At 48.5% G+C, this 22,138-nt stretch overlaps 8 protein-coding genes across 8 annotated transcripts; 4 read left to right on the forward strand and 4 right to left on the reverse strand.

Annotated features, from left to right (window-relative positions):
* Positions 1-2,037: 2,037 nt before the first annotated feature.
* Positions 2,038-2,697, forward strand: N7462_003921 (uncharacterized protein; the record flags this gene model as incomplete). Its single annotated transcript, XM_057075647.1, has 1 exon — positions 2,038-2,697. The coding sequence occupies one exon, from the start codon at positions 2,038-2,040 to the stop codon at positions 2,695-2,697; it is 660 nt and encodes a 219-aa protein (XP_056935152.1).
* Positions 2,698-4,183: 1,486 nt separating this feature from the next.
* On the reverse strand, positions 4,184-5,643 carry N7462_003922 (uncharacterized protein; the record flags this gene model as incomplete). The annotated part of the gene is made up of 4 exons (XM_057075648.1): positions 4,184-4,364; positions 4,461-4,886; positions 5,038-5,107; positions 5,235-5,643. 4 exons carry the CDS (start codon positions 5,641-5,643, stop codon positions 4,184-4,186), a joined length of 1,086 nt encoding a protein of 361 aa, XP_056935153.1.
* A 2,326-nt stretch (positions 5,644-7,969) lies between these two features.
* N7462_003923 (acetyl/propionyl/methylcrotonyl-CoA carboxylase subunit alpha) lies at positions 7,970-10,602 on the reverse strand (the record flags this gene model as incomplete). The annotated part of the gene is made up of 5 exons (XM_057075649.1): positions 7,970-8,032; positions 8,324-9,962; positions 10,029-10,126; positions 10,188-10,386; positions 10,451-10,602. 5 exons carry the CDS (start codon positions 10,600-10,602, stop codon positions 7,970-7,972), a joined length of 2,151 nt encoding a protein of 716 aa, XP_056935154.1.
* Positions 10,603-11,498: 896 nt separating this feature from the next.
* Positions 11,499-12,280, forward strand: N7462_003924 (uncharacterized protein; the record flags this gene model as incomplete). The annotated part of the gene is made up of 2 exons (XM_057075650.1): positions 11,499-11,569; positions 11,620-12,280. 2 exons carry the CDS (start codon positions 11,499-11,501, stop codon positions 12,278-12,280), a joined length of 732 nt encoding a protein of 243 aa, XP_056935155.1.
* Positions 12,281-13,194: 914 nt separating this feature from the next.
* On the forward strand, positions 13,195-13,475 carry N7462_003925 (uncharacterized protein; the record flags this gene model as incomplete). The annotated part of the gene is given in 2 exon segments (XM_057075651.1): positions 13,195-13,273; positions 13,288-13,475. 2 exon segments carry the CDS (start codon positions 13,195-13,197, stop codon positions 13,473-13,475), a joined length of 267 nt encoding a protein of 88 aa, XP_056935156.1.
* A 215-nt stretch (positions 13,476-13,690) lies between these two features.
* Positions 13,691-15,790, reverse strand: N7462_003926 (uncharacterized protein; the record flags this gene model as incomplete). The annotated part of the gene is made up of 6 exons (XM_057075652.1): positions 13,691-14,041; positions 14,114-14,489; positions 14,548-15,140; positions 15,200-15,472; positions 15,537-15,589; positions 15,649-15,790. The coding sequence occupies 6 exons, from the start codon at positions 15,788-15,790 to the stop codon at positions 13,691-13,693; spliced, it is 1,788 nt and encodes a 595-aa protein (XP_056935157.1).
* Positions 15,791-17,450: 1,660 nt separating this feature from the next.
* N7462_003927 (uncharacterized protein) lies at positions 17,451-17,804 on the forward strand (the record flags this gene model as incomplete). The annotated part of the gene is made up of 2 exons (XM_057075653.1): positions 17,451-17,559; positions 17,635-17,804. The coding sequence occupies 2 exons, from the start codon at positions 17,451-17,453 to the stop codon at positions 17,802-17,804; spliced, it is 279 nt and encodes a 92-aa protein (XP_056935158.1).
* A 1,047-nt stretch (positions 17,805-18,851) lies between these two features.
* Positions 18,852-21,158, reverse strand: N7462_003928 (uncharacterized protein; the record flags this gene model as incomplete). Its single annotated transcript, XM_057075654.1, has 1 exon — positions 18,852-21,158. One exon carries the CDS (start codon positions 21,156-21,158, stop codon positions 18,852-18,854), a length of 2,307 nt encoding a protein of 768 aa, XP_056935159.1.
* Positions 21,159-22,138: the final 980 nt, after the last annotated feature.

Here is a 22,138-nt window from a genome sequence, read left to right on the forward strand (position 1 = left end):
TTTCTGCGACAAATTTGCGGGAATCCGCCGTCATCTCAATGTCCTGGTTACGAATGATCCCGAGGAAGCCATTCTTCGACTCTCTCTATAAATCCAACTGGGTTAAAAATGCCCGAGTTGAATTTCTGACGTCTCAATCTGCAAAGCTCATCAACCCACATCATCACACAGTGATATCAGATACCATTTCGCAAGACTTCACTGCCGACACATTCGCTGGCATGAACGACTCGAAGATCCTGTCATCATTTACCTCGGGATTTTTCGGGGGCTTTGTTTTTGGCATGGAGGGTATTTTGTTGAACGCTGGAGCTTGGAGAATACTTCCAGTGCATTTTTCCAGTACAGTCTCTCAGTCCTGTTCGTAGAGTCTGTGCTGGACCTGGCTAATGATTACCCTAGATTTCTTGCAAGACCCACAGTCACCTGAGCTATGGAGAAGCTCGGAGATTCCAATTGATGAGCTTTGTGATGTGGGTACACGATTATTTGGGGCTTTCCAACTTCTCGACAGGCGAATTTCTGAATCACCAGATTCTCCATTGAGCTATGTCGACTATGGGTTCGGCTCAGACAGCTACTCCTTTGCTGGATGTCATCGCTTCAGCATCACGAGGTACCAAGAAGCGGAACAGTCAAATGATCAGATACGGATTAGTCTAGAAGGATTTACATGTAATCCACAAACGAACATATCATCTTTCCCTGAGATAGGTATTTGGTTTCACGCCCTCTATGCTAGAGCGCTTTTTGCGAATGGAGTTCAGGCTATCTTAGAGAGCCGTCTACGAGGATAATGTTTCGTGGCATACCGCTGCACGATATTGGGATTGGAAAATGACAAAACTCTCCTATAAAGAAGATGAAGTGTACGATATATTAGTGATATCGAGATTTGACGCTGAGTCAAGTCTTTCTCTCCTATTCTACAAATTACAAATGGAATTTACTTTAGAATTCAAAATATTAGGAAGAGTGATTAACTTCATTAATATCCTGGAGGAAAAAATCCTATATTTAGACACTTCAAAAACGCCTTCTTCTAATCCATAAAGAAAATTAAATCTATAAGATCAACCCAATTTATTTAATAATTTCTGTATCATCAGAATTAAAGATCGAAGGACAAGACAGATAAAATAACCTCCTTGTTCGCCTAATCTAAATATAAATTAGGTTATTTGGTTCATACCAAACCACACGCAGTTTGACCTCTATCTTAATCTTGCTAGGAGGGGAATATATAAGCTAGATTAGATGTCATTTACGTTATTTTGGGGGGTTATTCTCGAAGCATAGTGGGCACTCGACTAGAAGAAGATAGACAACTTAATTCGCTTATTGACCGAGTTGAATCAAAGCAGTCAAGAAAGTAAAGGGATAATACACAAAATATTGATATTCAAGAAGGTTCTGTATGATTAGTGAAGCATATGAGTCAATCCTGTGTAGAAATCGGTACTAGTGAGTGGTAAATTGGGTGGTAAAATCTTATGAAAATTGGGAGCATCAAAAGGATTTTGTCACCGTATATATCTTGGCATACTCTGGTGGATAAGTAATCTCTGTCTGATATTTTCAGTTCAAAACCTCTCGAAGCCGGTCTTTGCAAGCAAAGGCATGTTATTTTCAATGAATTTGAATGCTTGACAAGTGTGAATTGGCAAAGAAAAGACCCTTCGCAGTGTCGGCTGTGCAAAACCGGTGGGCCTCCGGGCTAGTTTTGCCCGAAACAAGGGTCCAGAGTACGGACGTCCATAAAAAGGAAAGGTCTCCACAGGATGATCCAGTTACAGCCGCATCGAACGAGAATGAGCCTTAATCTAAGAAAAATCGACGATCTAGCTGGGCAAATTAGGCTGCGAGAATAGAAAAAGTGGGCTTCAGTGGTTGGGGGCCGAAAAAAGGGTATTGAGGATGTGAAAATCTGCAGTTTTGAAATCCTCGAAATCTTTTTGCTTCAACCATCATTCGATTAAATTAAGAGCCGCATCCCCTGGGGGAAAAGTCTCCAGACTTGCTGCAAGGACCAAAATAATGTCTCCTACTCTGGCTTCCATTGGCGGTCGAGTAGGCAACACTGTCAGGATCGGGTTCCTGGTCCTTTGGACAGCTGCCGCGGTGGCCTTCGCCGCAATTGACTTTGTCGACCCGAGTTGGAACATCATCGACCCTCTTATCTCAACAAGCCTCCTCACCTACCTGGTCTGCCGTCTGATTGTGGCCTGCCAGAGGAATCCGCATGATGGGTCAATGGCCTTCCGCCTGGCCAATGCGGGCCGCCGGTCACGTTCGGGAGCATTCGCGATGCTGCTTGTCTGCGGTGCCTGGCTCTTTGAGCTCTTCTTCAAGATCCTATGGATGTTCCTCTTGACGATTCTGGGAACCGCGATCATGATGTTTCATGTCTATGGTGATACCGTCGAGGAAATCCAGACCATTAGTGGTCCAAAAGAAGATGATATCGATTTTGCGGCTGCTCGAAAACAATTGGAGGAGTTTAAGGAGACGATGGGCTTTGATCCCCTTCCGTGGCTTGGGTGGATCCCACCGAACTTCTTGATCTGTGGCGCCATCGTAGCGTGGATTTCCTTCTGTACGCTGGGTCTGTACGTTCTGCGTCGGGGGTGGAAGTCCCTCAAGGTGTTGTTTGCGCCGGTCGCAGCCTCTGCTCCAGCCAGTAAATTCGTGGTCTGAATCATCATCCAAGATCAGGACATCGTGCTCATTTGTGGATTATTTATATTCGAATTGATATCGGGGAAACTGTATAGATGCATCAATCCATCCCCAAAATCGATGCACGCATATAGCACAAATCACCAATCGACAACAAAAATTTCAAATACGAGAGAACCTTCTCACATCCCCCAGACCAAGCTGCTTCTCTATAATAGCACTTATCCACGGCTATCCACACAACATGGTGGCGGATTCGGGAGACCTATCACCTGGCGGAATCCATTTCCACGAGGCTCGTTTGATCTATGCGTATTCCTGAATAGATTAGAGGCAGATACTGGGAATCTAAATAAGGCAAGCACAGTGCAAAGGCATAGACCGGCACTAGGGACGGATTGTGCAGAAGCTACAGGAATATGCATCCACATTGCGAGTCTTAGGTGGCCGAGCACTCGAGGAGAACAGCTCTGGGTATGAATAGAAGTGAAAATGCGCGTCCAGGGAATAGACCTGTGGGGAAACGAAGGGAGTATCTCGGAGATAGATGACTGTGACGAGGCTGAGAGCAAGATCTGCAATGTATACACCCTGTACACGGGCAGGAGTGCACAAGGTGGCAGTAAAAACAGGGACTGGCTCAAAAGCCCATCTGGAGATGGGCGGTGTTTCGGGGAATCAGACAGGACTTCCTGTTTAGATTATGACTGCGGGGCCATCATGGGACCGCCTTGATTCGAATCACTCACGTAGGCCATCTTGAAATCCTCTACAATCCGAGTACGCGAGAACAGGATTCTTGGGAAGGCAGACCGACTGAATTTCCAGGGTGGAAAATAATACGAGGGGCATAGTCCTTGGCTCTACACTCTCAAGGCAAAGGAGGCATTGCTATCCAATGGCAGATTCAACATTTTGATGACCAAGTTGAATTTAGAATACGTCAGGCCTTTGTTGATCTACAGAAAGTATGTTTGTTTGTCCCAGGGTGACAATCTCCTCCTAGGTTCCCCGCACGGAACTAAAAAAGCATAACTTTCTACCTGCACCCTATGGGCGCAAATGATGATGTCAATGAACCCTTTTGATGACTCGCAGGAAAAAAAAATTCACTGACAAGAACCAAACAGGGCAGTCCCCGGTTTACTTCCACTGGACCCAAATCAGCCACCTACAACGCAAGAAGCTTGGACTCGAGCTGTTGCGGGGAAAGCACCGCTAGGAGCTATTGAAGGTCCCGATTTCCAAGCAGGGAAAAAAAAGAAAGAAATGAAACACTCATGGATGGGTGGATTAGGGTGACACATGTATCCATTTGAGCAACAAGGTGTTTTGCTTTCATGACCAGTATAACTCGTATGGAATAGCTTGCAGAGAATTTCAAAAATCGAAAGCGGTCTATATCGCATTCATAAAATAAACATAACAACCCTGAAATCATGCAATGACATCGTGAATGCGGTACACGGGAAAGAAAAGGAAGAAATACCCGAATGACAGGCGACTAGGTTAGAGTGTAGCCACCGTCCACGCGCAGATCAGCTCCGGTGATGTATTTGGAGGCATCGCTGAGTAGGAAGGTCACGGCGCCCATCAGGTCTTCCGGGGTACCCATTTTGCCGACGGGGATGAGGGAGGTCCACTTATCGCGAAGTTGGGGGTTCTCGTCGAGGATCTTGCGAGTGCTGTAAAAAAGAAAGGAAGAAAGAGAAAGGTACTTGTTAGCCAACGTGGGGTTCCCATGCAAGAGACTTGGTAATGAATGCGAGCTGGAGGCTTACAGTGCGGTCAGCATGTAACCGGGGCTGATACAGTTGACACGGATGTCATGGCCAGCCCACTCGACGGCAAGTGAAGCGGCCAGGTGACGGACAGCTGCTTTGGCGGCATTGTAGGGAGCTTGGGGCTGGGGCACGTTGACAATTGAGCCGGACATGGAGCCGATCATGACGATGCTGCCAGGAGCATTGCGCTCCATCAAATGCTTGGCCACACCTGTCGCGAACAGGTAGGTGCCATCGACGTTAACGCCCCAGAGCTTCTGCATGCGATCAAACGGGTAGCTGATGGCATCAAAGTTCTCGGTGAACCCGGCCGAAGTCACCAGGTTGTCAATGCGGTTGTGCTTCTCCAGGACCTCGGATAGGGCCTGGTTGACGGAGTCGGGGTTCGCGACGTCGGCGTAGTGGGCCGTGACGTTAGGCATCCTGCGAGGAGTTCAGGTTAGCCATCTGTAGCAAGCGCCTCTTTTCGCACCAGCACTGGTATCAAAAAAAAAAAAAAAAAAAAAAAAAAAAAAAAGGAAAAATTCCTCAACCAAATAAGAGATCTTAGGAGAGATCGAAATAACGAACGTACTCTTCCAAACCGGGATTCTCCTTGCGGAATTGCTCTACGAGCTTCTCAGCCTGTTCCTCGGCCTCGGACTCTGTCGCAAACATTAGCTCTCATCCCCATTTCCGACCAACCCATCACTGCGCATTCACTCTGCTCCAAAAAAAGGAGAACAAAAAAAAAAACAAAACAGCAAAACCACCGACAGGGTCAGCACGTACTATTTAAATCGACAATCGCCAGATCCGAGCCCGATGCCACCAGACCCTGGGCCATGACCAGGCCTAGACCGCGCGCACCCCCGGTTACCATGCTCACCTTGCTTTCGAGGGAGAACTGAGCCAGGGTCCGCTTAAAATGCATGCCACCACGGCCCTGGACGATGGGCTGGGCGGGCATCTCGCTGTCGGGCGGATACTCGATCTGCACATTCTCGTCGGTTCGGGCGAATTGGCCCTCATGCTCCCCAGAGGCACCCTCGGGAGCCTTGGTGGTAGCAGAGAGCAGAGGATCCTTCAGGTCATTTTTCTTGTTGGCGCGAATCGCCGTGGACGAGAGCGGCCGGACGAAGGAGCGGGCTGCAGGACGGGCGCTCGTGTGGATTGCTTTGGTGACCGAGCGGGCGAACATTTCGGTTGTTGGATGTATTTGAAAAGCTAGGACAGGCTCGAAAGAGCTTCGCTGAGCTGGATTTGAGGCTGGAGAAGAAGGAAGAGTGGAGAGGGCGACGAGAGCAAGAGGAGGAAAGAGGGAAGAGACAGCAAAGAAAGGGAGGGGCGATGAGACAATTGGTATGTACGTGAGAAGGACACCGGAACGGGTCTTGTCTGGATCGCGGAGTACAATAGGGATGAGATACAGGGTAGCAAGGGAGGACAAGGATGGTGGACCAAAGTTGATGGTGGAGGAGGAGGAGAGAGGAAGAGAGAGAAAGGAAAGCGAGAGGAAAACGAGGACGGAGCTTCAGCCTCTTCGAATTGGGTTATGAAAGGGGATGTTCTTCGACAATCAGCCTTAGGGGGGGACTTGAAGGGTGGATTATTATGATTGCGGACTTATGGCCCGAAGCTTTTGGAGCAGGACAGGAGCTGCGGAATGCGACACTTGCGGTGAGCCATAAGACACAAGCTTGCCCTCCAATAATCGATGGACGTGGGGCAATCGAGTGGACGAACAATTGAATTCCCAAGGGGTAATTTATTTATTTATTTTCGGGGCTTCTCTTTGCTTACGAGGTGACCTCTGGTCCGGTTGAGGAGCATGATTGGATTATTGGATCATTGGACTGTCCCCGGGAGGCGAGTTTCCAGGAGGTGATGTCAGGCGGCCGAGCTAGTTGCGTTAAGCTGGGGGTTCGAGACGGGGTTTAACGGGGTTTAACTGGGGTGCGCTGGGCTGGGCCCCCCGCCGGCGCGATCGATCGGCGCCAGTGGGTCGGCGAGCCACGTCGTTTGGCTGACGAGCTCAGAGCTCGACACCACATGATCCAGGGGGCCTATGCGGCGGGCTATACGGACAATGAAGCTGTCAAAAGCAACCCGGGCCCAAAGTACTGGAAAAGCAAGCTGGGTAGACGATATAGGCAGTAGAGAGAACCCCCTCTAGTCCCTTCGCGGCGACGGTGCTGGGGCCGCTGGTCGAGTCGCGTCGCACATGAGAAGTCTCTGCTGGGCTCGTGACCTGGTGGAATTGACCTCCAGCTTGGATCCCTGCGGATGACGCTGTGCCTGAAATGTACCGGTACCTGCTCGGCCGGGCCCTGGTACCCCGACCGTAAGCAGGACTATACATCCATTCTGCCGCAATCCTCGTACTCTCGGCACCTAGAGGGGGTTCAGGGTACTTGAGACGACTAACTCGCCCTGCTCTTTTTCTCTTTCATTCTCGCAATCCCTCTTACCCCCCTCCCTTCCGCTTTTCAAATGTTTGATGTTTCAATTGTCTGACAGGAGATGCATCCAATTCCACCATCCTCCCACAGGAGAAAACACTCTCTCCGGAAGGACCTCAACTCGGCCTGCAAGCCGCAGTTGCCGCTGGCCTTGATCTGCTGTACAGGTTGATTTGCAATTTCGACGCAGCCTCCTTTTTGCCACCTTGAGAACCACCACAGTGAACGAGGTCTGGGCCCGCTTCACCAAGAATTCCCTGATCAGAAGAGTTCTAAGATAACAGGGGCTAAAATAGTGGCAGATGCTCGATGTCCAAGTACCCACTACTTGGGAAGAGAAAATCTCCGTGCACAGGATGCAGGATGAAGCCATCACTCGTCATAGTGGCAATTCTACAAGTCCAGGATGGCGCTGGATCTATCCTCCGGGCGCCGGACCGTACGGATGACAGAGGACCTTCCAGCGATCGGGGGCAGCCACTTCCCCCGGGAAGACCCACTCGACCAACGCGCCCGCTGGTCCTTGAGATGTAGATGATGTGCCCCCAGAAGGCTTCCCCACCCAGCAGAGTGGAGTCTTTGCGCTGGTCCTCGTCAGATCCACTTGCTCGTCCTTTCTCCACAATTTGTTTATCGCACATCGAGACGAGGACGAGACCAAGTGGCCGAGTGGGAGTCGGCCATCATTGTTTGCAACGGAATCGCCGGATTATATGTAAGTGGACCGTTGATTTCCGCGACTTGACACCAGCAAAGACACCAACAAAGGCACCGCAGGCGGGAAGAATTTCACCTGGGCCGGTCGCGTAAAGCCACAAAAGAAAAAAGGACGTTAGATGGTATCAAGATATCTACAGTACTCCACAAAAGATCTCATACTGTAGTAAGGCCTAGAATTCAAGGTGATTGCATGGATCTAATCGATCTACTATGAGTCCTATCAACGCCAAATGCAGTAAATCACAGACCACAAACGGTCTCCGGCACTCACTTTCCCTTCCCGCATCTCTCCACACGCGCTGAAGGTCGATAGACCCCCTCACGTTTATCTAATTTGAATCCCGTCTACGACGCCGACTCAGCCTCCTCGGCGAATTCGACCAGCGGTGTTCCGCTCTTGCATTGGTCCTGTCAGGGTATGATGTTAGTCGGTTGTTCACGAACCCCTATTAATAATGGCCAAAGCAAAGGGAACAAGGATCAAGGGGGAAATGAACTGAATGCTCGGGCCGATAATCGAAAGATCTAGATCCAGGCCACCCAGGTCACGAGGCCCGCCCCTGACACCCCGTAATCATGGGGGCAGCACTCTTTTTTCACATTTTTCACAGGACGTCGGACAAACAGGGCTAGAAGGGACAAGAGGGGAAAAAAAGGAACGGGAGAAAAAAGAAATGGAGGGGAGGAGGGGCGACTTACGCCTTGTTGATGGACAACTCGTGCGATCGTGCCGTGCTGGGGGCTGCGGATCACCGTCTCCATCTTCATACTTTCGATCACCACTAGCGGCTGGTCCTTGTCCACCACATCACCAGCTTGTACTTCCACCCGGAGCACCTTGCATGGCATCGGCGCTAGTACGCTGTTGGCTACGTCCTTCATGCCCAGCGCCTTCTCCATCCACTTGGCCCGCGGCACCGTGAGCCGGTACTGCTTGCCACGCTGGAACGCGATAATCGTGTCCTCATCCCGAACCACGGTGGTGTCTAGCCGGGTGTGTGGGAAGAACGAGGTCACGACGTTTGAGACTGGGTCCATGCGACTCGAGACTTGCGAGAAGACACGTCCACCGACCTCGACATCGAATGTCTCGTCCGATGTCTGCTGGACCCGTACGTCGAACGTAGCAGGGCTGGCACTGGCGCTACTCGGCCCCGTCGACTCGGTGAATGAGAGTTGCCGCTGCTGGTAACTCGGGGCAAACCCGACCGTTGTTCCGGCAAGCCCCGTGGTGGCTCGGGGGTGGTTAGACTGATAGGTATCGCGATGTAGACATGCCAGGGCGACCTGCGCGAGGAGCTCATCTTCCAGTGGCTTTGGCGCGAAAAGTTCTTCGCGGTGTTTCTCGATATAACCGGTCTCGACGGCGCCTGCGATAAAGTCGGGACTGCGGCAGATGGTTTTAAGGAATTCAATGTTGGTGACGGGTCCTGCAACCTCGTACTCCTCTAGCGCGGTCCCCAGCTTGCGGATCGCTTCTTCGCGAGTCGTGCCGCGGACGATTAGCTTGGAGATCATAGGGTCGTAGTGAGCCGACACATCATCGCCTTCGACAAATCCGGCATCGATGCGGATATTCTCTGTGAGGGCGGGTGTGCGGACATGGATCAGCCGCCCAGAGTCAGGGATGAACCCCTGTTCAGGGTTCTCGGCGTAGATGCGAGCTTCAATAGCGTGGCCGCTTTGAGATATCCTTTCTTCCACCTCTTCTTGTGTCAGAGGGAGAGGGGCACCCTCGGCCACCATGATCTGCCAGTGGACCAAATCCTGGCCAGTGACCATCTCCGTTACAGGATGCTCGACCTGCAGCCGAGTATTCATTTCCATAAAGTAAAAGTCACCAGTGTCGTTGTCGAAAATGAATTCCACAGTGCCTGCCCCCTCATATCCAACCGCCAGAGCGGCAGAGCGAGCCTTGGCCCAGATATCTTTCCTCGTAGTGTCTGGCAGATGGGGTGCTGGAGACTCCTCCAAAATCTTCTGATGTCTGCGTTGAATGCTGCAATCACGCTCTCCCAGAGCGACAGAATTACCATGCTTGTCCGCAAACACCTGGACTTCGATATGCCGAGGCGTTGTGATGTACTTTTCGACCAGAACCTGGTCGTCACCAAACGAGTTCATAGCCTCTGACTTTGCAGATTCTAACTGGGACTGGAACTCTGCTTTGGAGCTGGCAATACGCATTCCCTTTCCACCTCCGCCCTTGATAGCTTTGATTAGGACTGGGTATGTGATCTTATCGGCCTCGGCTTCGAGGAAGGTAGGGTCTTGATTATGGCCGTGGTAACCAGGGACGCAGGGCACGCCTGCGGCCAGCATGATCTCCTTTGAACGACTGTCCCATCGATATCAGCTTTTGTCACAATATTCCTAAACCAATATCTCAGCATGTCAGCCGTACCTCTTATCACCCATATCTTCGATCGCCTTCCAAGGAGGGCCGATGAACACAAGTCCAGCTTCTGTACATTTCCGGGCAAAATTTGAATTCTCGCTCAACTAGAAGCTATAATTAGCGACAGATTTTCCAATAGATAGGCTTATGGAATAGACAACTCACAAATCCATACCCAGGGTGGATTCCCTGACAGCCTTCCTTCTTCGCGATCTCAATGATCCGATCTCCATCCAAGTATGCCGAAACAGATCCCAGATTAAATGCGAACGGCGTGCTCAACGCATGTTGTGCGCGGCTATCTGGGTCTGTGTAAAGAGTAGTGACGCGAATGCCATGCTCAGCCGCAGTCTGGCCTACACGGCTAGCACACAGAGGAACATCAGCTTCAAGAACCACGAAAGTATAGCAGAGATGGAAGTATATACAGCGCAATTTCACCACGGTTTGCGATGAGAATTGAGTCCAAAGATTTGGTGCTCGGCGTCGTGCCGGATATCGATGAAACAGCTCTTGTGGTTCTGCGGGCCGCGGTCGGGGCGAAGCGGGGAGTAATGCGGAGAAGGGATGAGAGGGTCATGACGGATAAGTGGTGAGAGCAGCGTTTGATGTGCTGCTGCTCTGCTGCTAGACAGGTATGACCACTTCTTCACAGAGTCAGTTCAGTATCATGATCGAGGGATAAAAACAGTGGAATGCAACTCGAAAAGAAAGGGCGGCTTTTTCTTCTGCGGGAGAAGCTCGTGAGCGGTACTTGTTGGGCCGACGCAAAGCGAGAGATTGCGGGGAAAGCCGAGTGTGACATAATCAATGACCGCTTTCCGGATTGGGATTATATGTCTCACCCCAGTTGGAGTTGTCTACGGAAGGCCGTATAGTTGAGGGTGAGTATGACGGAATTTTAGCCGATCATATTGAAAAGAGCCATGGAAAGAACTATTGATGAATGAGTGATGACTCGAAAGTTTGACGGGTGATCTAGACTAAGAAGTACCAATATCCCATAACTTTTTCACCACAGCCTCTCCATTTCTCCAGACGATCCTAATATCTCCAAGATCGTCAATTGAGCGGTCAAGCTTCCCAGAAACAAGTAGAAGATCTGCTAAACGACCATGCTCAACTATGCCTCAATCGGATGGCTTGAAACGATCCACAACTCTAGGCGTTGCTGAGCGAAGGGCTTCTAGAGGGGTAAAGCGGCACCGGTTGACAAACATCCAAAGCTCCTGGTGAACAGAAACACCAGGTGTGCCCGGCATAACGATTGAGGTATCGGCTCCGTTGATTCAAATGTAAGTTGATGTATTCTTCAACAATAGTTGCGCGTCGATACGAAATCTTGGTAGATAATATCAATTTCAGCGTCTTTCAGCGTATATACCTGCTCATACGCATATTTGATAGAGGTCTCGTCTGATATGATATGAAAGCATCAAACTATGTGTTTATGTGTTCCTGTTCTGTACTTTTCATATGGACGGTGAACTTCTCACGGATATTCCTGTCTTTCTCCACTGGCACTCGCATGAACTGCGAGAGTTTCAGTGAGAAAAGCGTTGTTCCCTTTAAAGCATGGACAATCTCTTCATGACAGATTTATTGGATTACTCAACGACCAAGAGCAACATCACGGACGACGTGGAAGCTCTGGTGTGCTAGGTCCTCGAACTGAACAATTTGCCCTGGGTTCATTGTACTACCTTATCAACTACGGCTTCGAGGTCTACGGAGACCGAAGCCTTACCGAAGATCCTAAGGAGCATGGACGCAAAGTTGTGGATTTACTACAGAACATGGAATTTCCAAATTTAGATGGGGATTCATTCATTGACGATGTTATCATCAAATGCTGGCACAATAAATATATCACGATTGCGGAATTAGCCGTGCACACAGAGACATTCTTTCTAGGAGGAAATAATTCGAAAGACACCGCGGCCGAAGAAATATTAACCCCGCAACTGCGTACGGTTATAAGCGGTTTTATTCGCAAATTGTGGAAATATTTCCGATATTGGTGGGCTATCGTCCTTTGTCGCACTAGAGAGACAAGCAAGCCTGAAATAGCTAGTAGTGGAAACTTGGGTGGTTATAGCTATGACGGTATCGGTGAACATATTTCAGCAGAGGAATTCTCACTCAAAAAAACATTTTGCCGGGATCTAGAGGAGCGTGGACTTCTTAGTATGCTCTCTTCAGGGGAGCCAGAGGAACTCGGATTCAAGATCGAGTGGTATAGGCATTCTATAAGTTGAAGCGAAAGCTCAGCTATGGATTACGACTAAGAAGAAACACAGAGTGCATATCGACAAGCCCGTTCTACGTATTATCGACAATGCAATTAGACTCGGTAAAATAGCGCATTGCCCACGGCGAGACTCCATTATATGCTCTACTGGTCCCCGAGAATAGTACCAGAAATTTCCGAAAGATAGTAAATTCAGAAAGTTAGGAAATTCAAATAACGATAGGAGTCTCACCAATTTCCTCGCCATGCTTACAGTGGACGATTTGAGGGTATGTTGATAGTTTCCGCTTCGGATAGTGCGCGGCAAAGTCGCGCGCTTGCTTCTACTCCATATTGGTGACTGGAACTGGCGATTCGCATTTGTGTTTCGAGTCCCTTTTGCATTCCTAGTCATCAAGAATAGCCCCTTGATTCTGAGTAAGAGCTTCTTTCCCTAGAATACGTTTTGATTATCTAATGTCAGTTTGCTGAACTGTATTATTAAACCTGGCCTCAAACCTGGCTACTGGTGGGCTAGCATCGGGCGGCTCGAGTATGTGGATCTGTGCGAGGCGCCTGTAGCGAAAGCGCAAGTGTCAATGCCTTGAACATCTGAATAATCTCACAAAAGTGATTTTGTATCCGCATGAGCTGCCCGTTCTGAGACGGTGTCTGAGGCGACCCATCGTTTTGCTATGGCTCCGATGATATACGAGCTGGAAACGGGTGTTCACGTTCACCCAGAAGTATCTAGAGATGGCGGAGGAGCTCATTTTGCCCCTTGTTCAGACGGGGTAATGATGAGATTGATGGACTCGCGCCGTGGTCAATTTACTCCTATCGGGAACAGTGTCACAATTTGAGAACTTGACATTCTTGGTCTCTCATTGTGGTGCTACCTTGCCTCCTCTTGTTGGGCGGTTTACGGCCTTTTCTTCTAGGATGCTCCAAGGCACCGAGAAATTGACTAGTGAACGCGTGAAAGAACTTTTCAGAACTCGATGCTTTTTTGATCTGGCAGGTATGCTTTCCCAGATCTCATCCATGGATACTTAAGGATTGGAGAGGCGGACCGTCTTCTATATGGTAGTGATTATCCCTATACCCCAGCGCCAGTCGTGGAGATGCTCAATCGCACGATGGAAGCCCAACTCAAAGAACTCTTTGATGAGAAGCAGACCCGCAAGATATTTCATGGAAATGCACAGTCTCTACGGCTTTAGCTCTACCAAGACAGCTTAATAAATTTTTGAACAGAGACTTCTTGCTACTCCCATTAAGAGCTGCGGTATGGTAGAAGGTTCGACTATGAAGACTCTGATGAAACAGTTGGGAAGCGCTATATATGAATCAACCAGCACCAAATATCGAGCCTAGTTAGATTGAGGGCACCATAATATATACCAATCTACATGTCAGACTGGACTTCCACTTAGAGTTACGCATCTTTTGATGCAAGTTCAATAGGCTCCACACCCTGGGCCTTGTGCTCAATTACTTCATCTGAGCCAGTCTTGGGTTCTTCGATGTATCCATCATCTTCGCCAAGCAATGCTAGTAGACCAATTTCTCTTTCAATCCGACGCTTGCGCTCCTCATCAGCAGCCGCGATACCTGTGACACCGAAGAGCTCATCCATCTCCTCAAGGGTACGGCCTTTAGTTTCGGGAACGAAGAACCAGACATAAAAGACACCAATCAAGGTGACGCAACCGAAAAAGATGAATGCTCCAAATTGAGTATTGGAAATAAAAGGCGAAGTAGCCATTCCAACGGCAAAGTTATTGAGCTTTTTGAAAATGTAGTGTCAGTATCCTATCTTTACTTTCGTTCTTATTTTGACGACATATGAGAGACTTACCCAGTTACTGCTTCCACCAAGAGCGACGCCTTTGGCACGCATGGATAAAGGAAATACTTCCGATACAACAATCCAGGCCACTGGGCCCCATGAATAACCGAAATTGATGCAGTAAATCCAGACGAAGACCACCCCAGCCCAGGCAGCAGACTTGTGTGTTTCAAAGCTATCTTTGTAGGCGCCGATTATTCCCGCGACGATGAAATGACATGATGCCATGCCAAGAGCACCAGCAATGAGAATGCTCTTTCTTCCAAACTTGTCAACCCATAGAACGGCGGGAATGGTGAAAACAAACTCCATGATGCCGACGACACCAGTGGCAAGAAGATCAATGGTGTTACCGGTCAAGCCTATGCCTTTGAAGATAAATGGCCTAAATATTGGCCTGTTAACAATGTTGAAGAATAATTCAATCAAAGTCCTCCACTTACGCGTAGTAATTGATGGCATTAATTCCATTCCATTGCTGGAATACCATAATCAAACACTGAGGCTCAAGGATCAGAAAGTGGTTAAGAGTGGGGAAACTGGATTCATCAACGCTACTCACAGCAACAGTGGAACGTTTGAAAAGAGAAGGGTTAGTCACAAGAGATTTGTAGTCATTGATGAGAATCATGAGGCGGCTCTTTCTAGATCCATCTTGGTACTGCGGGTATCTCGTGGCAGAAGTCTCCTTTTCAAACATATGCATGGCCTTGACTTCTAAGTACTCAATGCGGACCAGCATATCGTCCGTGTTTCTACCACGCAACCAAGCCAGAACTTCGAGACATTCTTCCTCGCGACCTGTGTTCATTAAGTGACGGGGGGACTGGGGCATGAATACTGCCATGCCAATACCAAGTACTATAGCAGGGGCCAGTTGGATACAAACTGGAACCAGCCACGCAGCTTGCGATTGAGTCTCGCCCGTGCCGCCGATGAAGTTGCATCCATATCCAATCCAGAAACTGACCATAATACCAAAGGTAATTGCCAACTGCTGAACGGCGACCAAAGAACCACGAATTTCTGGCGGGGCCTGTGATTATGTCAAAAAACTTCTTTTTCCATTATTGGTACTCTTCTTCCGTAACATACCAGCTCTGCATTGTACAGAGGTACGATCATGCTCAAACTACCCACACCCAAGCCGGTGACAAATCGTCCGCCAAGAATGTAGCTGACGGCCTTGGTATTCGCTTGGACTATGACACCAATACAAAAGACAATGACAGCAAGAATTGTTGTTGCACGTCGGCCAATTGCGTCTGCAAGCCATCCATTCAGCAAAGTGCCTACCCATGCGCCAAGCTCCAGGATTGCAGTCACGATGGCTTGTTTAGTTCCGGTTTCGGCGGCATAGCCTTTGATCTAAATGACAACATGATATCAGCTGAGCTGTGCCATTTTGCTTCCGAATATCTCTGCCACCGACCTGCTTTTGAAACGAGTTCATAGTCAAAATTGACGAGAACATTCCTTGATTGTCTAACATGAGGTTAGCATTGGGAAAATCCCCAGGATTAAATGAAAGAGCTTTCTCATACATCCGTAAACTAGGCCTCCCAAAGACGCGAAAAGAGCGATCGCGAAGGTCCTGCCATTGCTCACGAGGCCTTTGAATCCAGACTCACCCGCAAACTGTCGGCGTTTTGCCGACAGCTCGGTGCCGACACCACTTGCAGTCATACTGAATACTCGGTTCCAATAATTCGATAATCCTAGTTTTTGAACAAAGCGAACCAAAGATAGACAGAAAGGGGTTCAGAGGCTTTGAGAAAGCCAAATATAAAAGAATTCTGAGAAGATCGGGGGGGGGGGGGGGGGGGGTCTGGGTAAGCTAAGATACAACAATTGAGGCAGATGGGAAGTTATTATTCAAAATCCTTAGTCCTGGCTTTTAACCGGACCACTCAGGTGTGACCGGCCTCTGGATTGTGCCTATGGACACCATCCGACAGTAGTATTAGGCGTTGACTGTATTGGACTTCCGAGATGCCGATCATCCGTCGATTGGTCCTCGTAGGCCACGGACCTCCGTTGGCTGACGCGGGGAAGCTTGTGTGCCGGGATGGAGAGCGCCTTTTTGCCTTAATTGCGCCAGCCTAAATCTGTTTCGGATCTGAGATGTTTTCATTTCCTGTATTTATCCGATTCCAAAGAGGGCTTAAATTCGGGGCCGTCAAAAAAGGGGCTGGCTCCAGGCTAGTTGAGAATAGGCTTGATGTTCTTTGAATTTTGGAGGGCAGCGGCATGACTATCGAAATCCCTTCGGTGCCCATTCGCGATCGAGCGCAGATTATATCGTCAATCAACACACCAACACTCACCCGGCCTCCTCGACGTCTTAATCGATGTAGTTTGCCCGATTTTGGCTTTTATTCGACATTACTTATCCTGTGCTTGCCGAGCAGCATCCTGATCTAGTGCCCGCCGCTAGACGGGTCTGCTAGGGCTTGGGAGTATCGGCTCTCCTACGTTTTAGTCAGGGTCTCAAGAAGTGCCATCAGGTACCGCTCGTCCAGGGTTGCGCACCCTCCCAATAGATCTCACTACCTCGTGGTCATCAATCACCTCAATAACTAGCAAACTTACTTTTGTGTAATCTGTTTACTAAAGCCGTGAATAAAAAAGTATTCTCTAGCCATGCTTAATGGAACGCGAATAACTGAATTCATGTTTTGATGAATGGATTTTCTTACATCTCCAGTCCTCCCTATTCCATGGATATACCGAATAGCACTGATTCGTTGCCAAAATTTGTCTAGCTTGGCATCACGAACGGTATTCTCCTCGCCACCATGCAGGTCTAAAAACGTAAGTGTCCGGTCAGTGGTTCCGATCGGCTTTCTACCTAGTGAGCCAGATCGTCGGTCAAAACAACCCTGTCTTTGAGGCGCAGGGTCTTCGTATGAACACCACGCAACCTGAGGCGAACAGGCGGGTTGGCCCTAGGTTTTCCTCCAGGTGTTAAGGCTGATACGACCGCTTTTTGCTGCCCTTGACTTATTGGGGAAGGAAAGGAGTACGTCTTACTGCGTACACAGCCCAGCATTGTACACACCTATCCCATTCGCCAGACTCAGCGAACTAAAGGACGAATGCTTGCTTTATTGGTGAGGAGAGAAAGGAAGAAAGCGATTTAGCTCCATCACGTATATAACGCAGGATTATAAATAGATTTCGAAACTCATTGGTTCTATTTTTGACCGGAGCATATAATTATAATTAATAATAGTAGCGCATTCCGATCAAACGTATCTGAACAGAAAACTATCCTAGAATATCTTTTTTTTATACGAAAACTACAAGCTATTTTCGAAAAAAGGGTCATTGGCTTTCTATCAATATGACCGCGGCAAACCCACAGGATGACCTTGCAAAAAAGCTGCGAGCAGCCGCTACTGAGGCAATCACCAATGTTACATTGGATAAAGTTTTAGCAACTCCCTGGGAGGGTATCCGAGCAGATGCTAAAGCTATTATAAATCGCAACTAGATGAGTCTTTCCCCAAATAGTTCAATGACAAAAGCTCAGAGACGTCAGCTTGTGAATGAAGCAAAATTTGCCCAGGAGCAAATCAAGAACATCAATTGGCAGAAGAACGAACTTCAAAATCGCGAATTGGCCGCAGAAAAGCTTGACGCTCTTGCTACTGCCCAAGAGACTTTCGTAAGCAGAAGTGCACGGTTACCACGCTGAGATAGACTCATAGGCTATTTTTCCAGTAATTTGGAATAGCTATAGCTTCTAGAGACAGGTGTGGCGTTCTTACACAATACACAGTCTTTATGATAAGGCGCTAATCTTTGATGGTCAATATTACGACATTGATGGAACATCGAGTCCGAGGAAAGATAATAAAAGCAGTGTATGCTGCGCTCATCAATATTCTCACACCTTTCCATTCGCTATCCCAGCTATTTACACGTAAGCCCAAAATTCTGCTTTTCTATTGTCAAAGCCACCATAGATAGCCTTTTCCTCCTAAATCAGCAAGCAATGAACACTCTTTTATCCTGAATGACATGATGTATGGTCAGTTAGCGGTTGATTTCAAAACACCATGGATTGAAATATTGTAATCTGAGGGCCTCATTTTACAAATTAAAGGGCCCAATCTAATTTTATGACCGCTTAAGCTCTGTGGTTCTATTGAACAGATAGGAGGTGACGTTTTCATCGGGGCAAATACAGTGGTAATTATTCCGGTTTTGTTCTATGGCTTTATGACGCCGAAGTTCTGGTATTCTATGACTTGATAGCTAAACTTCATTTTCTTTCGAGTTTGGAACAATGATTGGTGACAATTGGCGTCTTGGTACGCCCGATGTTACATACCTTGAGAAATATTTTTTTACGGAATCCAATAACCCGCTCGTGCAAGCCCAGGGATTTGCTTGGGAAGCTCATATAAGCCCTACAGTATAATGGTAGTGAGGAATTACTGAGGTCACCAGATTAGGCATTAAATACGTTGACTGTCAATACCCATCACCTTCACGTACTTCTCTATTCTCTAAACATTTCGACTCGCTAAAGCTTTGAACCTTCTCAACAAACCTTATCCATCTGGAAGTCCTGTCAGTCTAGCCTTATTGTGAATCTCCTCTTATCCCCACTAAATAGTATAAGGATATCACAAGCCTCTTCCTTCTCACTACAGGAACTAACTTGAGAGATTTTCCATGTAAAAACATCTTTAAGCAATGAAAATATTGATTCTAAAATTCAGCCTATTTACATCCATCAGCCACCACGTCGAATCTTATTAAACTCTGTCAGAGTTAAAGGCTCATTATCTCCTTCGTAACATTCGTATCTCCGTCCGTGGCGTAAGGGCTTCCCTTCTCCCAAACCAATCCGACCAATCGGGATAATAGCATCATCTGCGATATTACCGACATCACGGATCACGCCCGGTACCTGATCCAGCTCCTTGGCATTCCGCGTCTCAAGCGAAACAAGCATCGGGAAAAACCCTTCGCCGTAGACGGCGCCAATGCGTAGCATGGCAAATGAGTCTAGGCGCGAAGTCCAACGCGGATACCGGAATCCATAGACCGTAAGTGCTAGCAACATGAGGATATATGGACCCAGAAATATTGTCACAACAATCACACCGGCCAAGGTAGAATGTGGAACCAGAATCTTGGATCCAAGATCTTGATAGGTTTCATACGAGGGGTTCAAGGCTTCGACAAAGTGCTTATTGGACAGAAAGGCAGCTGCAGTGACTGTGTTGGCCAGAATCAGCTTGTCACCGAACAATCGTTTAATCCAGCTTGACGCCGCTTGATGAGCCATATAGCTCGCAGGATATGTATCATAATCTGCGGAGGCCATGACACAAGTGTCTGCTGAAATGTATGAAGAGATAGTAGAGCTGCCCATATTCATCAAAGGAGCGACTTCAATACAGTAGGTATCACCAATGCGACGGTACAGAGGGTTCTCTGAGGAATCGGCAGCTTTCATGTTGGTTCCAACCACGCTGAAGTCAGAAAAGAAGGTGTCCAAAAATGAGCCTGGTCCAAAGATGGCAAGGGCCGTTGTTAACAGAGGTCCCTTGTTCTCAGTGACTAGTGGATCCCACGGAAGGGTTTGAGAGATATGTTCCGTTATATTGCTGGTACTTCGACGACGGAGACGGCGGTAGAAATAATATTCATCGGTTTGCTGAATACAGTTTCCGGTATTGTCTATACAATCTGTCGTCGGGTCATTGTCGAGCAATAGACCCGCGATTTGATTGTTCATGTAATTCGGGAGCTCGAAATAGCCAGCGGTCGTTCGGAGCGAGATCTCAAACAGTGTGCCATTTGACAGTGAAGTTGACACGTATCTTTCATCCGAGTCAGACACGTTCAGATAGAGTACCTCGTAAAAGTCTTGGCGATTCCGCGTTGCCGTCCAGGGCGAGGTAATGTTGGATTCAAGCATGCAGCCGGAAACCATCCAAGATGCCGTATAATAGTCGTCTATTAAAGAGGATGAGTAGTTGGCGAACAGATTTGTTGAATTGGCGTTGCAGTCTGATGGGTACTCATCCGGCTCGATGACTCGCACAGTGGCGGTCGAATTGAGCCGTGGAGAATACTGCCGGATCATGCCTGTATTAAACCCATTTGGAAAAGGTGCATAAAACGGATCATCCATGGTGGAGAAGTTCGAAAACGTTGATAATTCCTGCTGCCCTCCATTCTGCCACAGGTGCAGCTGCCAGGTATGCTGATCCGCCCCGAGAAAGGCGTCGCGCGTTTGCACTACATCGCTGCCAGTATTATCATCATAGTACGGATCCAAGTGAGCCAGGTCACCGATTTCGCTCAATTGGTTCCGAGCAACCGGAATATGGCGCATGTCGGGGTTAATCACAATTGACTGAATCGGGTAGATAATCAGAGCGAGGAAGTGGAGCAGGATGGCCAGGGCCAGGAAGCCACTTCCATGTTTTTTCCAGTTTCCAGCAATCAGATCCGGAATCAGAGATAGATCCAGCCATCGACGATCCGCCAGATTGATCATTTGTCGCATACTTAGGCCCAGGCTATCTTTTTGGTTCTGGACGAAGACCACTGCCGCATAAGCGCAGACTGCTGAGGTCCATGGCAGAATGAGCACGCCTGCGATGGACTGTATGATTCTAGCGGAGCGGTATAGCCGTACATCGAAGTCATAGTGCAGGTTCTTCGGATAGTAACCATATTTATCCGTCCGTACGTCCCAACTTTTGGTGCTAATGGGGCGAAAACACAGAATCGCCAGGATGACCCAAGAATAGACCACTAGACCGACAAAGAGGCACGTCAGAAAAGGAACGAGCACTGAGCGATGCAGCGTGGTGCTGTGACCACGGCCTAGAGTATGATTGCCTGGCGGGGCCCGCGAATAGGCCGGGAGCTCGTCATGCGGTACATGAACGGAATCGATATGGGGAGGGAGATCGTGAATGGAGTGCACTGGGCTTCCTTCCAGAGGGCTGACTGCACGTTCGGATTCCGATCCACGCCTCGACAGGGACGAGAGAGCGATTTGGCTGCCACGTTCTTCCATTCGTGGCTTCTCGTAATCATGCGTTTCACCAAATCCGCGGAATTGAATATTCTGGCGATGACGGGACGCAACGCCTTAAGAAGTCTGTTTCCACAAATATTCGGGCAAACCCCTGCGCAATGGAGCCGCTTGCCCGGTGGACTAGCAGGGGCTGAGCCAAACAACCCATGTGCGCTGGGCTGAATGAAGTCGTATGGGGCAAATGAGCAGCCGGGAACCTGGCCACTGAGGGCGGCCCCCAAATCCCACTAGTGAAACGCCATCGCCCCCCCCGGCGACTCGCCTACTGCCGAAGCGATCTGTGCTTTCAAATATGAAGGTCAGATTGGCCGCGGAACTGCGCAAAATCGTGCAAAGACCGGTGGCTTGACCGAAAAGAGAGGATGTGTGATATCCAATCGAGTAAACGGCAACTTGAGTATTGTTGAGCGCGAAGATCTTGAGCAAATCGCAAATTGTCGCAAGAAGACCATAGATGAGAGTTTCGGTAGGCCTTTCTGGGGCAACCCTTTTCAAGGGCGAAGAGCACTGCTAAGGGACCCCTAGTAATCATCATAACAAGTATGACCAGGAATATGACGCGAGGATTCCGTCTATGTGCTCTGCTGGGAACGATGCTAATTATGCCCCAGCATCCCGGCCAAAAAATACTGTAAAATGACCGAATATCGAGACCTGGTTCTCTGTTTATTTCGAAAGGGGCAATTAGGACCCAAGCTCAAGAGTTGAAGTAACTATAGAACTAGAGTTTCGGGTGCGATAGGGCTGTGTAGTTACCAGTGTCGATCATGACTCAAAGTTGGGGGTTATTGCACTGTGGAGTATTGATTGGCGGACACACAATATGAAAGCAACGATTGTTCAAATGGCGTTGAATCCGGTTCATGACAGGGTGATCTGATCCGACTGCAGAGCCGCTGCGGGCCTCTACTAAAAAGGTGGAAAGTAAAAAAAAAAAAAAAAAAAGACAAAAAGGTCCC

The sequence above is a fragment of the Penicillium macrosclerotiorum genome (assembly GCF_028827735.1).
Source record: "Penicillium macrosclerotiorum strain IBT 26536 chromosome Unknown utg000003l_segment0_segment0, whole genome shotgun sequence".
Classification (NCBI taxonomy): Eukaryota; Fungi; Ascomycota; class Eurotiomycetes; order Eurotiales; family Aspergillaceae; genus Penicillium; species Penicillium macrosclerotiorum.